The sequence below is a fragment of the Oryx dammah genome, unplaced genomic scaffold (assembly GCF_014754425.2).
Source record: "Oryx dammah isolate SB20612 unplaced genomic scaffold, SCBI_Odam_1.1 HiC_scaffold_27, whole genome shotgun sequence".
NCBI lineage: Eukaryota > Metazoa > Chordata > Mammalia > Artiodactyla > Bovidae > Oryx > Oryx dammah.
Genome location: NW_024070211.1, coordinates 15,692,197 through 15,707,480, shown reverse-complemented (window position 1 = coordinate 15,707,480; position 15,284 = coordinate 15,692,197). Strand labels below are relative to the sequence as shown.

Below are 15,284 nucleotides of genomic sequence, written 5' to 3'. Positions count from 1 at the left end.
GCCGGGGCTACTCTCTAGTTGCAGTGGGCAGGCTTCTTATTGTGGTGGCTTCTTTCATTGCAGAGCACAGGCTGTAGCATACTCAGGCTCAGTAGCTGTATACTGACTTGTTGCCCCACTGCATGTGGAGTCTTCCAAGACCAGGGATCAAACCCATGTCCCCTGCATTGGCAGGCATTGTCTTATCCATTATATCACTAAGGGAGTACCAGTGGGGATTTTTTAATTTGGGTTTTTTTTTTAAGGCCTTTATATTTTTATTTACTTATTTATTTGGCCATGCCTCACGGCATGTGGGTTCTTAGTTCCCTGACTGGGGATCAAACCTCTGCCCTCTGCAATAGAAGGGCAGAATGCTAACCACTGGGCCATGAGGGAATTCTCTAATTTTGTTTTTAACAACTCAGGATTTTGTTTTTATTTTTTCATCCTGTTCTATTTCTGCAGCACAGTTTTTAAGGGGAGGATGGCAGAGGGTGGGGCTGGCCAGACAGAAGGCTGAGGCCTGGCCGGTGCTCAGCTGCCCAGAGCTAGACCCGGTCCTCCCAGAGGCCAGCCCCACTTCTGCCCAGTTACCCACTGCCTGCCCCTACCCAGGAAACCAGGGGTTTTCAGCAAATCAGTGTCGTGGAATAAAACCAAGTGTGAAGTACTATCTGGTGTTTGGGGCAGCTAGGTGCCCCTTAGACCCAGGATGTGGGGCCTGGCCCAGCTCCACCCCTCACAGCTCAGCCAGGGTGGCCACCCTCAGGAATCTCCCATTAGGTCCAGGAAGATTCACGGAGCTGCTCGCACGGCAGATGGACGCCAGGGCCTCAGTCTGGCTGATTAGAAATGGAATTAGAATGCCAGATGGCAAGCTCACCCATCACTCTGTGCTGGTGGCTGTGTCCATCCCCACCCCCACTTCCTCTCGGCCTGCTGGCCCCCCATGGCCTCAAGAGGGGGGACCAGGGTCCTGTAATACCCCCACTCCCAAGGCTGGAGCTCTGGGTGACCCTATCCACCTCCTTCAGTGGGATCCAGCACTCCAGCACCTCCAGTCCCCATCTGTACCCTGACAGCAGATGGGGATCCTGGGGGCCGAGCGAGGCTGGGCCTGCCTAAGGGGAGGGACCTCCAGACTGGCCTTCCTGACTAGAGGGGAAAATGGGCTCCAGGTGGCCCTGGCCTGGCCCAGCTGACTGCTTGGCACCTGCCCGGGCACCCAGTGATCCTTGGGACCCAGGGACAAAGGTGGGAAGCACCCCATGGGGCTGTCTCTGTAGCTGGTTTGACCTAAACCTGTGCTTCTTGCTTCCACACCAAACTCGAGAACCCTAGGTTGGCTTCCCCAGGAGTTGTCAGAAACTAGAGTGAAAACCATGTTGCCCAAGGCCCCGGCACCACCAGGCTGTGTCCTGGGGTGTGGGGATTGGCAAGTCACTTGATCTGGTTTCAGTGAGTTTTCTTCAAAGAAAAACTCAATATAGCACCTTGCACGAGGGCCTCGCTGTGACTGGAGTCATGACTGGGCCTGGCTGCCTTGGTCTCAGCCACTGGCTGCCACGGTTCAAGTCCACCCAGCACTTGGCCGGGTGCCGGAGGGGACAAAGACCCATCACTGTCCCTGCTCTCAGTTCCCGTCTCTCCTCCTCCAAGGCCCGGCCGGCCTTCAGTCTGTCCGTCCTGCCACCCCCACGTCTTCCCAGAAGCCCCCGTTCCCTCTCTGCTCCTACCCCAGAGCCTTCTAGGCCAAGTGTCTGGAAGGGAAATAAGTGAGGTCTGGTGGTTTTGTGATGGGTGAAGGGGTTTCTGCAGCCTGGGCAGCCTGACTGAGAGCCCAAGGGTGAGACATCTCCACCTGCCCCCCACACCCCCACACCCCGCCCAGGGGGATCAGCCTCCTCTCCTCCAGCTGTCCCCAAGGGCCACCCACAGAGCCTGGGACCCGAGGGCAGAGGAGAGCCTCCTCAGAGGGACACCCTCAGGGCAGAGCTGAGTCAGCGCGCTGGGTGGACCCAGGGCAGCATGGCCCCAGGCCGGACACCCTTCCTCACGGCCCCAGAGCCCCAGATCCCAGTGAAGCGTAGCCAGCTTGGTCAGCAGGGAAGGTGTTTGCTGCCTGGACTTGCTGGGGAGGCAGCTGGCCTCGCCCCGATGGGCCCAGAGCCGAGGGACCTGTAGCAGCCCCAGCACCTCCTCCCATTTACAGAAGGGGAGCCGCCCCCAGAAAGGGGGCAGGTCTCCAGCCAGACCCAGCGTTTGGCACCTGCCCGCCCCACACCCCCGGCCTGAGGGCCCAGAGCAAATGGCCCAGTGCTCTTCCCGCCTGACTGCAGCTGCGTCCTTCATCCACATCTGCTCAGACGGCAGGTGTCGTGAACACCATCCGAGGGCCGTGCACTGGGGATACACCCACAGGCTCAGTGAGAGAGATAGCCACTGTGGCCCCTCGCTTAGGGGACTGTGGATAAAGGGGGTGATGAGACACAAAGCCTGTCCAAAAGGAAGACTCGGTCATTCCTTCAGCTGTCCTGGAGCACCTACACACCTCCTCAAGGAGTCACCTGGAGTCACCACAGGCAGGGATGCATAGATGCAAATGATGTCACCGCAGGACAAGGTTCTAGCAAGGTTCAGAGGTTAGGGTGTGTGTTCCCAGCTGGGAAGGAGTGGCACTCAGAAGCAGAAAGCGCTGGACCCTGGCCCGCGTGGGTGAAGGAGCTGAGACTCCAAGGTTTCTGACATGAGCCGTGAGGGGCAGAGGTCACCAGGGTCAGAGGGCACCCAGAGGACGGGCGAGGAGACGCTGGTGAGGTAGGAACAGATAGGTCCCCACGGGCCACCTATACCAGCCCGAGAGCTTGACTCTGTGCTAAAGGCCGTCAGAGCCTGGGGAGGATCTCATCGGGCCGCGATGTGATGTGACCTTTGTCCTTCACTTGGTTGTCAACAACCGTGAGAGCCTCCCTGGGCCCGTGTCCTCGGGGAGCGTGGGGTCGGGAGGGGGAGTCGAGTTTCTAGAGTGGCAGGTAGTGAGTACGGTGTGGACGGTGGGGGAGGAAAACCAGTGCTGAGGAAGGGGCACGTGTGGCTGAGATGCCCAGGAAATGCCCGTGGCCACTTGTGGGCACCCCTTAAGGCCGGAGTGGGCTTGGTCAGTGAAGGGGGCCAAAGGGAAGAGTGCTGGGGTGGAAACAGGTAGAAAGAGAGCCTAGGGGCAGAGGGCAGGCTCACCTTGGAGATGGTGGGAGAGGGCTTTCTTTGCAGAGTTTGAGCAAAAGAGAGGCACAAGCCAGCATCCAGGATAGACCTAGGGGCTCAGTGGAGAGGCAGGGTCAGGGGCCAGGCCAGGTGGAGAGGAGTCAGGGGAAGCAGTGGAGCTGATGAGAAGCGGGCAAGTTGGGGACCAGAGTGAAGGGGAAGTGACAGGATTGCTACAGGGGCAGGCGTGGAAATGACCAGAGGGGTCTGAGTGCAGGGAGAGGCGGAATGGAAAGTCTGGGACAGTGAGTTCAGTAGGGGAGGGAAGTGGGGGTAGCCAGAGGACTGAGTGTCTGAGGTCAGAAAGATAAGAGCCCAGAAAGAGTAGGGTCCTTGAAACCAAGTCCCCCTGAAACTGAGTTTCCCTGCCAAGTTGATGATGAACTCTTTGTCTAGTCTTTCTCCCTTTTTCGTCCTGTCCCTGTTCCCCTCAGGAACGAGGAGGATCAAAGAAAAGGGAAATTGAGGCTGAGCAGGAACCTGTGAGGCCTTTCCAGGTGCAAAAGCCCTGCCATGTCCCCCATTTCTTGTTTCTAGAAAAGGCTTTCATCTCCTAGGCCTTCCCTGAGTTCTGAAGAACAGACTCAAGTGTCACTAATTAGAGAAGTGAAGGAAGGGGAAACAGGGAAGCAGTCAAGCTAGAAATGTAAGAAATGCTTAAAAAACAGAGTCACAGGACACGTCGCTCCTTCTCAAGTTTATCCAGAACAATCTGACACAAATCTCTGAGCTGTTCTGCAGAAACGAAAACACCCACCCATCCACCCACCCAGGTGGAAGATGGTGACTTTACGCCAACCACAAGTTAGACCCCAGACTGGTTGGAACCTGAAGTTTGATGACCAAGATTCATAAAACAGCACCCAGACCACCAACCAATGAGAAGAAGGTTCACAGGCTGATCACACACCTCCGACCCTCACCCCCATTGTTGACTTTAAAACCTTCACCTGAAAGCCATCAGGGAGTTTGGGTCTTTCGAGCATGAGTTGCCCTTCTTCCTTGCCAGGCAAGTGCATAAACGCTGTACTTTCCTTCCCCACAACCAATGTCAGTAAGTAGACTGGCTTTGCTGCTAACTGGGGGAGGGGAGCCAAGTTCCCTTTGGTAACATCCCGAGGATTCAGGAAGATTCTTATCTAGGTTACAAAGGAAAGAAACCCAATGTGAAGCAGCTTCGGGAGAAGGGAAATGACGGGAAGGCTCCTGGTGGTGGGTGAACCATCAGAAGGCAGAGAAGCCCCCCATGTGGCGGTCCTCCAGGTCTCCCGGGGCGGAAACCCAGTGCCTCCGTGGCTCTCGGTCTCCCTTCTCTGAGTCGCTTCCCTTCCTCCTGGTGTTTGCTGCTTCCTTCACAGTGACATTCTGGAAACCCAGGCTTCTGTATCTTTCAGCTTACCATCCTGGGGAAAGAGTGACTGCTCTCTCAATTCTAGTTACAAGAGACCCCCAGAGAAAATAGGCCAGGTGCCCACCCCCAGTCCCATCAGAGATGTCCTGGTACAGAATGGTGCTTCCTGGGGATCCGAACAGGTGGGAGGGATGGGCTAGAAGCTGGGGAGCAGGTCCCACAAAGAGATGAATCCACTGGGGAGACAGCCCCAGAGGCCCAGTGCAGTTGCTAGTACCACAGAGCTGTGATGGGCCAGGGGGCAGGAGGCTGGAAGCCAGGTCAGAGGGGCTGCAATAATCCAGGTGAGATGCAGGCTTAAGAGATGGAGCAAGTCCAGGACCTTGCAAGGCCAGGTGCTGAAGTCACAGACATGGATGGACCACCAACAGAGGAGGCAGGGAAGGGGAGCCCTGGGGGAGTGGTGGGGAAAGGACAGGGCAGAGGACGGGTCTGAGCAATGGCCAGAGGTTGGGTTCCTGGGCACAGTTCAGTTCAGTTCAGTCGCTCAGCCTGTCCGACTCTTTGCGACCCCATGAATCACAGCACGCCAGGCCTCCCTATCCATCACCAACTCCCGGAGTTCACTCAGACTCACATCCATTGAGTCAGTGATGCCATCCAGCCATCTCATCCTCGGTCGTCCCCTTCTCCTCCTGCCCCCAATCCCTCCCAGCATCAGAGTCTTTTCCAATGAGTCAACTCTTCGCATGAGGTGGCCAAAGTATTGGAGTTTCAGCGTTAGCATCATTCCTTCCAAAGAAATCCCAGGGCTGATCTCCTTCAGAATGGACTGATTGGATCTCCTTGCAGTCCAAGGGACTCTCAAGAGTCTTCTCCTCCAACACCACAGTTCAAATGCATCAATTCTTCGGCGTTCAGCCTTCTTCACAGTCCAACTCTCACATCCATACATGACTACTGGAAAAACCATAGCCTTGACTAGACGGACCTCAGTCGGCAAAGTAGTGTCTCTGCTTTTGAATATGCTATCTAGGTTGGTCATAACCTTTCTTCCAAGGACTAAACGTCTTTTAATTTCATGGCTGCAGTTACCATCTGCAGTGATTTTGGAGCCCCCTAAAATAAAGTCTGACACTCTTTCCACTGTTTCCTCATCTATTTCCCATGAAGTGATGAGACCAGATGCCATGATCTTCGTTTTCTGAATGTTGAGCTTTAAGCCAACTTTTTCACTCTCCTCTTTCACTTTCATCAAGAGGCTTTTGAGTTCCTCTTCACTTTCTGCCATGAGGGTGGTGTCATCTGCATATCTGAGGTTATTGATATTTCACCTGGCAATCTTGATTCCAGCTTGTGCTTCTTCCAGCCCAGTGTTTCTCATGATGTACTCTGCATAGAAGTTAAATAAGCAGGGTGACAATATACAGCCTCGACGTACTCCTTTTCCTATTTGGAACCAGTCTGTTGTTCCATGTCCACTTCTGTTGCTTCCTGACCTGCATACAGGTTTCTCAAGAGGCAGGTCTGGTGGTCTAGTATTCCCATCTCTTTCAGAATTTTCCAGTTTATTGTGATCCACAGAGTCAAAGGCTTTGGCATAGTCAATAATATGCAATGGAATAGTATTCAGTCATGAGAAAGAAAGAGATCCTGCATTTTCAACATGAGGATGAGCCTGGAGGGCATTGAGCTAAGTTAGTCAAGCTAGTCACAGAAAATCAAACACTGCATCTTCTCATTGATATATGGAAGCTAAAAGGTCAAACTCAAATGCAGAGAGTAGAATGGTGGTTTCCAAAGGTGGGTCAAAGGAGAAAAATGCAGAGATGTTGGTGAAAAGTTGCAAAGTTTCAGTTATAAGGTACGTTCTGGGGATCTAACCTATGGCATGGTGACTCTAGTTATAACATTGTGTTGTATACTTCAACTTTGCTAACAGGGTAAATCTTAAGTGTTCTCACCACAAAAAGAAATAACAATGGTAACTATGAGGTGGTCGATATGTTAATTAGGTTGATGATGGTACTTATTTCATGAAGACTGTATATATCGAAACAACAAATTGGACCTAGAGGGGAAGGATGGGGGGTGTGGGAGAGAGGCTCAAGAAGGAGGGATATATGTATACATATAGCTAATTCACTCAGTGGTACAGCAGAAACACAACATTGTAAAGCAATTATACTCCAATTAAAAAAACTTTTAAAAATATATAAATATTTTCTAAGACCAAAAAAAAACCCCCAAGTTGTATACCTTAAATATATACAATGCCTATGTGTCAATTATTATAAGTGCCAATATTTTGGCCATCTGATGCAAAGAGCCAACTCATTGGAAAAGACCCTGATGCTGGGAAAGATTGAAGGTAACAGGAGAAGGGGATGGCAGAGGATGAGATGGTTAGATAGCATCACCAAATCAATGGACGTGAATTTGAGCAAACTCCGGGAGACAGTGAAGGACAGGGGAGCCTGGCGTGCTGCAGTCCATGGGGTTGCAAAGAGTCAGACATAGCTTAGCGATTGAACAATAGCAACAGCAAATGTTTCAATTATATGTCAATGAAGATGCTAAACAAATTAATTGATTACGTAGATATGGAGGGTACGTCCTGCCCTTTGAATCTGGACGGGCTAGGCAGAAATGTGGCACAAGGGACACTCTGGCAGTGACTTTTTGCCTCTTGGAGTCCACGCCATGTTGTGAAGAAGCTCAAGCAGCTCTGGGAGAAGCCCACATGGATGGAGAGGGGCCAGTTTGTCAGCCATATGACTGAGCCACCTTGAGAGTGGGTCTCCTAATTCCTATCCAGGCCCCCTGGCTAAAGAGTCCCAGAATAAGCACAAGGCATTCCCTTCAAACCCTGCCCAAACAGCAAATTTGGGATCAAATAAACTATCGTTGCTTCTTAAGACTGTTTTGGGTTGGTTCATTACACAACCATAACCCGCAGAATACCAATAGAGTATATCCATAAATGTAGTTTTAAAATTCAAAAATGAAGAAGTATGTGATTTAGAAACAATGGTAAATATCCACATAAAATCCAAAAGAAAGGGAGATGGTTGCCTCAGAGAGCAGTGAGGGAGACAGGAAACTGGTTTTGTTTTATTGCTACAAACCTTACAGATCTATCTGATACTTTAAATCACATTAATGTATAACGTGGATAAAAATTAAAGCTAAAACTAAAAAAAAAAAAAAAAATTCATTTTTTTAAATTTCTTTTTCCTTAGCAGGAATGAATATGCAATGGGTTTAAAAGGTTTCTTGTACACTCAGCAAGGGGTGTATTAAGCTGTCCATTATTCCAGTAGCCAAGATAAAATTCTCGCTGACAGGAGAGCTGGTATTGCCACTTGGCTAAAATGCTGCCTAAGGTCTTTCTTTTAAAGATTCAGGTAACAGTCTGGGTGGAGACGAGGCCTGGTTGCCTCACTGGAGCCCCTAGGTGCCTTGTTTATTCTGTGTCTGAGCCCAGGCCAGGGCAGTCCCTCAGGTGAGGCTGCCGGCCCAGGGGTGGCAGCTCCACAGAAGAGCTGTGCCTCGGGGGGCCCTGGCTGGAGGAGTTGGTGGGTCAGAGTCATGGACTTCAGGGTTAAATGGAGTAGGGGGTGGGTGGGTATGGAAGCAGATTGAATGGAAGGAGGAGGGTGCCTTCTACAACAAAGAAGGTTCTGGACATGGAGGAGGGTGCTTTCATCACTTGCCCATGACTGAGTTAGTGTGGCAGGATCATCTCTTTGAACCTTGCCTTTTTAGGGGTTTCTATGATTTGAGGGTCTTTGTTGTTTAATATGTAGAAACCCATCTTGGTTGGGGGGGGGAATACATTTAAATACTTTAAAGAAGTTATTGTACTTAACCGGATTCATGAGTTGCATTGCTTCTTTAACATTCTTAAACTGTACTACCTCACTTCTGGAGAGCCGTCAGCCAAACACTGAAAAAGCAACAGATACTGAAGTGCAAAATGAAACATGAAACAAAAACTCTCCTTTAGCATAAATTTACCTTAATAGATTTTCAAACTAACCAAGCTTCTATTGGAATAAAATTGTCCTCGTTCTTACGGTGCAAAATCAGAGTGAAATTGGTTTCGGTTCTGAGTTACAAGAGGCTCTTGACTTTCTTAGGCTTTTATTTCCACACATTATATATATCCATGTCCAAACCACCTTGCAGCACCAGAGCTGTCTTTTGTATGGAATAGACCCCATGCTCATCCAGTGCCCTCTTACCTCCCAGGCGGACACCCAGGAAGCTCAGCAACATCCCACATGGCCCCCCAGGAAAAGAGAACAAAATTAAACTTGTGTTCACTTCCTGTATCCCAGCTGCAGTGGGAACATTCATAGCACTTCTACAGGGTTGGTGGGAGGCCAAAAGGTGAGGTGAGGAGGAGGGTTCAGGGAGCACTTGCCCTAGAGAGGGAGCCTCCATTTCTCCAAATTTCTGGAGTGTGGGGACTAGGGGTGGGGTATCAATGATCAAAGCCTTCCTGTTCCCAGCTGTTGCCCTGCTCTCATCTGAGTGACAGGACTGTCACTACGTCTCAGGGGACACCCTGAGATTGGGTGGGCAGGACGCAGGCAGAAGACATCCCCCCAGGGATCCCCTGGTGCCGCTGTGGGCTCCGCATTGCCCCTTGCTGGCAGTGCCTGCAGTGGGCCGCATGCCAGGGGCTGAGACACAGCCCAGAGAGCCCAGGGTAGTAAATGGGGACAACAGTAGAAGGTGCTGGGCTCCAGATGAGACCCCACAGGGATAGGCCTTCTTCCCAGAGAACAGAGAGACCAGGACAACCGTCCCCTACAGAGCAGGCTCCATGGAACTGACCATCCCCTGGCCCCAGGCATTTATAACCCCGGAGTGCAGGACTGGAGGTGTTATCTCTTACTGCAGAACAGAAGCCATGCCACCTGCTGCCTGGTCATCCCTGGGCCCCAGGGGAGGGAGCATGACAGTCTCTCATCTCACTCAGGTGACTTGGGCCCAGAAGAGGGGAGCCAGGTGCCCTGGTGGGAACTTGGACAAACATTTTTATTTGCTGCAATGACATGTAGTTTGTGTCTGGTCTCAGGCCCTGCCTAGGCCCAGGACAAAATTCACAAGAAATCAAGCAGGAGCATAGCTGATGATCACTTAATGTCATCCTAAGAAGAGCGTTCAAAGAGACTGTGCACTCCATACCTGTCATTGTGACTAAAATTAAAACCAGTGACAATACCTGATGGTGGTGTGGATGCAGAGAAACGGTACCCCTCATGTGCTGCTGATGGAATCCAAAGTTATGCGGCCACTCTGCTAACAGTTTGGCAGTTCCTCTGTTTTCGTTTTTTTTTTTTTCTGAGGGGCAGGGGGTTGGTGGTGGTAGAAATTTCTTAATAGACAAAAACCAAACTACATGCGCACAAGACTTAGCAATTCCACTCTTGGGCGTGCGTCCCAAAGAAATGGAAGGAAATGAAATGGGCACAGAAAAACCTGCCCTTGAAGATTGGTGGCAGCTTGAATTAAAACAGGCAAAACTGGATCAGCCTTGAGGTCCTGGCACACGAGAATGGTTAGACATGCCCTAAAATCCACTCACCCCCAGACACTGCCCAGTGGCACAAAGGAGCCAGCTGGGATCCTTGCTCTGGTGGATCTCCAGGGAACTAGGCTGAGTGAAAAATGGCAGACACCAAAGACTGCACGATTCCACTCATGTAACTTATTTGAAGTGACAAAATTCTAGGACAAAAGGACAGGTGTTAAGGTCAAAAGGTGAAGTGGTTATAAAGGGACCCGGGTGCTTGGAGCTGCTCAGTATCTTGACTGTGGTGTGTTTACATGAACCCACACATGTGATAAGATGTACAGAATCTACACACACACAAGTGAAAATGCATAAAATGGCAGACTCTGGATAGAAATGTGAAAATCTGTGAATTGTACCATGAGACAGAATAGGAGAAAGCATACAAGTATACTGTATTATTTCTTGCAACCGCATGTGAATCTACAGTTAGATCAAACATCCAAATTAAAAAAAAAAAAAGGGACTGGGAACTCAAGACTAATAGGGGAATAACAAACTTTTACATCCTGGTCAAAAGAATCAATCAATTAATTAAGGGCCTGCCCAGGAATTAGTCTCTCCTGACCTTTAGCCAAGAATTTTCTGAGCACAGGTTTATGTGGGGGACAGAGGCAGCTGTGGGGTGGGGGGCAGAAGCAGGAAGGAGCCTCCAGCGGGCAGGTCCTCTGGAAGCTGGAGGGTAACCTGGGTCAGTGTGGTGAGCAGGTGGGACAGCAGGTCAAGGAGGAGGAACCCAGAAGCTCTGCCTGAAGGGAGGGCACCTGAGTAGGGGCTGGGCAGGAAGATGCTGGTGGCCACTGCAGTGTGAGGGCTACCCAGGTCCACTGGGGTGGGTGAGGCAGGGAGGAAGTGTTTTTTTCCTTTGAAAACAATTTCTTAATTGTGATTTTAAAAAAGCACAACATAGAGGTTGCCATCTTAACAATTCTTAAGACACAGTTCAGTGGTGCTAAGTCTATTCACATGGTTGGCCCCAGACCTCCAGAACTTGGTCATTTTGCAAAACTGAAGTCTGTATCCATTAAACAACTCCTCAGTTCCCCTCTCCTCTTAGCTGCTGGCAGCTGCCATCCAACTTTTCATTTCTAATCATTTGACTGCTTGACACGCTTTTGTTCTTCAGTTGCTCAGTCCTGTCTGACTCTTTGTGACCTCATGGACTGTAGCACACCAGGCTTCCCTGTCATTCACTCTCTCCTGGAGCTTGCTCAAACTAATGTCCACTGAGTCAGTGATGCCATCCAGCCATCTCATCCTCTGTTGCACCCTTCTCCTCCCACCTTCAATCTTTCCCAGCATCAGGGTCTAGAAAAGACCCTGAGTCAGCTCTTCAGACTAGGTGGCCAAAGTGTTGGAGTTTCAGCTTCAGCATCAGTCCTTCCAATGAATATTCGGGGTTTATTTTCTTTAGGATTGACTGGTTTGATCTCCTCGTAGTCCAAGGGACTCTCAAGAGTCTTCTCCAACACCACAGTTCAAAAGTATCAATTCTTCAGTGCCCAGCCTTCTTTATGGTCTAACTCTCACATCTGTATGTGACTATGGGAAAAAGCATAGCTTTGACAATATGGACCTTTGTTAGCAAAGTAATGTCTCTACTTTTTAATACACTGTTTAGGTTTCTCTTGGCTTTTCTTTCAAAGAGCTTACTTGGGATGCCTAATGAAGTAAAACCACATAGTATTTGTCTTTTTGTGACTGGCATACTTCATTGAAACTTCCCTGATGACTCAGCAGTGAAGAATCCACCTGTCAATGCAGGAGACATGGGATTGATCCCTGAATCAGAAAGATCCCCTGGAATTTACTATGGACAGAGGACCCCGGCAGAAAACACTCCATGGGATGACAAAAGAGTCAGACACAACTTAGCAACTAAACAAAAACCATGGCAACTGCATCACTGAGCATCATGTCCTCAAGGTTCATCCATGTAATAGGAGCTGCTATCAAACTTTCCTTCCTTTTGAAGGCAGCGTAATATTCCATTGGGGCCTCCCTGGTGGCAGATGGTAAATAATTCACCTGCAATGAAGGAGACCTAGGTTCAATCCCTGGGACAAGAAGGTCCCCTGGATGAGGGCATGACAACCCACTGCAGTATTCTTGCCTGGAGAATCCCCATGGACAGTGGAGCCTGGCAGGCTATAGACCATAAGGTGGAAAACAGTCAGAGACAACTGAGCAGCTAAGCACAATATTCCATTGTAGAGTTATATCATGCTTTGCTTATCCATTTGTCTGCTGTGGATGTTGAGTTGCTTGCACCTCTTGGCTATTGTGAATAACGCTGCTAAAATGTGAGTGTGCAAATACCTCTTCCAGATCTTGCTTTTAATTGCTGAGGATACACACCCAGAAGTCAGATTGTTGGATTGGAGAAATGCTTTTGAACCCAACTTGGGGTTACCGAAACGTTTTAGCATCTTATCAGAAGCTGTTCCTGTGCGTGTGTGTGGCCTGTGGAGAGAACAGACTCACCTCTGCCTTCCATTTACCTGTCCAATGAAGCAGAGGTCAACTTCAGTTAATGGGGCACTGGGCCCACGCCTGTCGACCCGTTTCAGGCAACTTACACACACACACACACAAACACAAACAGCACTGCAGACCCAGCACTTCAGTAACTGAAGACACAGACAAGGCCCCCAACCTGCTGTCACCTCCAGCCCCATCCTTCTCCACAGCAGAAGCTGGGCCCAGGCTCCCAGGCACCCCCACTAGCCCAGTGCCCACACCTCCTGCCCAGGTCAAGTCTGGTGAGGAGCTGAACAGGGGGCAGGGCAGACAGGCCTCCCCATGGATCTCTGCCTCAGGGCACCAGGGAACTAACCCAGGCCCCTGGCCCAGGCTGTGTGCCTCTGCACTGGGAACCAAACCAGGCCAAGGCTGAACCTCAGAAAACACTGAACACATGAAGGAAGGAGAGACAGTTCTCCCACAGGACTTGGTGAGCAGAGGGCTGGGAGGGAGCTCAGTCAGGACCTTGAAAATGTTCCTCAGGCCTAAGACATCTACACCCTAATCCCCACCCCACCCTGAGGAGACAGCTGGGGACCATCCTGTGAGGGAGGGACTTGCCTCCTCAGGACCCCTACTGGCTCAGCCATACCCACGACCTCCCCCTGGCAACAGGGCTCAAAGTCACAGGGCAGGTGAGGGGCAGGGTGTGGCCACCCAGGAAACTGGGAGGGACACGGAGACTTTAATAGCAGGGATTTCAGCCCAGACAGCTAGTACTGACCTGGTACCTGGTGTCCCAGCCTTGCCCAAGACCCAGGTCCCATCCTGACCCTCTGCCATCACACAGCCATGCAGGGGGCCTGCGTGCTGCTGCTGCTGGGCCTGCAGCTACAACTCTCCTTTGGCATCATCCCAGGTAATCAGGCAGCTCTTGGCACCCACTACTCACAGGGGTTGGCCCCAGGCTGACCTGACCGACACTCTCCCCTTGGGCAGTCGAGGAGGAAGACCCCGCCTTCTGGAACCGCCAGGCAGCCCAGGCTCTCGATGTGGCCAAGAAGCTGCAGCCCATCCAGACAGCCGCCAAGAATGTCATCCTCTTCTTGGGGGATGGTGAGTGCATGAGGCCGGTCCACCCCCTGTCCCCCGACAGGCCTGGAACACTGTGATGCTGGCTGACCCAGGCTGGCCCTGGGAACTCAGACCTGAGACACTGTGTACCTTCAGGGATGGGAGTGCCTACGGTGACAGCCACTCGGATTCTAAAGGGGCAGATGAATGGCAAGCTGGGACCTGAGACACCCCTGGCCATGGACCAGTTCCCCTATGTGGCTCTGTCCAAGGTAAGGTCAACTGTCCAAGGTAAGGTCTACACTAGAGGGGTGGGTAGGGCCTAAGGAGCAGGGTAGGAAGGAAAGCCCCAGGAGGGTCTGGGGCTGAGATAGGGGCCGGGGCTGTAAGGATGGGTCCAGGGGCTGGGGCAGGAGCTGGGTGTCTAGCCCAGCAGAGCTGAAGCTATCTATGCTCCCAGACATACAACGTGGACAGACAGGTGCCAGACAGCGCAGGCACGGCCACCGCCTACCTGTGTGGGGTCAAGGGCAACTATAAGACCATTGGTGTAAGTGCAGCCGCCCGCTACAACCAGTGCAACACGACAAGTGGGAATGAGGTCACGTCTGTGATGAACCGGGCCAAGAAAGCAGGTGGGCTTGGGAGTCAGTATCCTGGGCAGGGATGGGTTCAGAGACCTCGGTGGCCCACCGTGACCTCTGCTACCCTCAGGCAAGTCAGTGGGAGTGGTGACCACCTCCAGGGTGCAGCACGCCTCCCCAGCCGGGGCCTATGCGCACACGGTGAACCGAAACTGGTACTCAGACGCCGACCTGCCTGCCGATGCCCAGACGTATGGCTGCCAGGACATCGCCACTCAGCTGGTCTACAACATGGACATTGACGTGCGACACGATGAGCTCAGGGCAGGGCTGGGCAGAGGGGGTGGGACACTCTCAACACAGTCCCAGGCAACCCACAGCCTTGGGGTCTTGAAGGATCTCCATGGGTTTGTGGGGGTGAGGAAGGGCACCCTGTAGGAGTTACAGGTGGGGACAGGCCTTTCCCACAGACCTGGTGGGGGAGGTAGGGGCTGTGTGAGAAGACTAAAGGGCCAGCCAGGCCCCTAACCCACCTGCTCTAATCTCTGGCTCCAGGTGATCCTGGGTGGAGGCCGAATGTATATGTTTCCTGAGGGGACCCCAGACCCTGAATACCCATATGATGTCAATCAGAACGGAGTCCGGAAGGACAAGCGGAACCTGGTGCAGGAGTGGCAGGCCAAGCACCAGGTGATGGGGGCTCATGGGTGCAGGGGGTACAGCGGGGACAGGCCCGGAGTGTTGGGCTATGGGCTGAGGCCTGGTTCTGCCCTCCCAGGGAGCCCAGTATGTGTGGAACCGCACAGCGCTCCTTCAGGCAGCCAGTGACTCCAGTGTAACACACCTCATGGGTAACGACTCCACCCACAACCACTGTCCTCCCCGGGATGGGTGCCATGGGCCACCCCCATCCTCAGCTTGAGGGTCACCACTGCTCTCCTTTCCCACAGGCCTCTTTGAGCCGGCAGACATGAAATAT

At 51.8% G+C, this 15,284-nt stretch overlaps 1 protein-coding gene across 1 annotated transcript; it reads left to right on the top strand.

Annotated features, from left to right (window-relative positions):
* Positions 1-13,499: 13,499 nt before the first annotated feature.
* Positions 13,500-15,278, top strand: LOC120854253 (intestinal-type alkaline phosphatase-like; the record flags this gene model as incomplete). The annotated part of the gene is made up of 8 exons (XM_040228110.1): positions 13,500-13,566; positions 13,647-13,763; positions 13,878-13,993; positions 14,182-14,356; positions 14,436-14,608; positions 14,861-14,995; positions 15,084-15,156; positions 15,256-15,278. Coding segments are annotated over exons 1-8 (879 nt in total), but the record flags the coding sequence as incomplete, so codon positions are not given.
* Between the last annotated feature and the right edge of the window lie 6 nt (positions 15,279-15,284).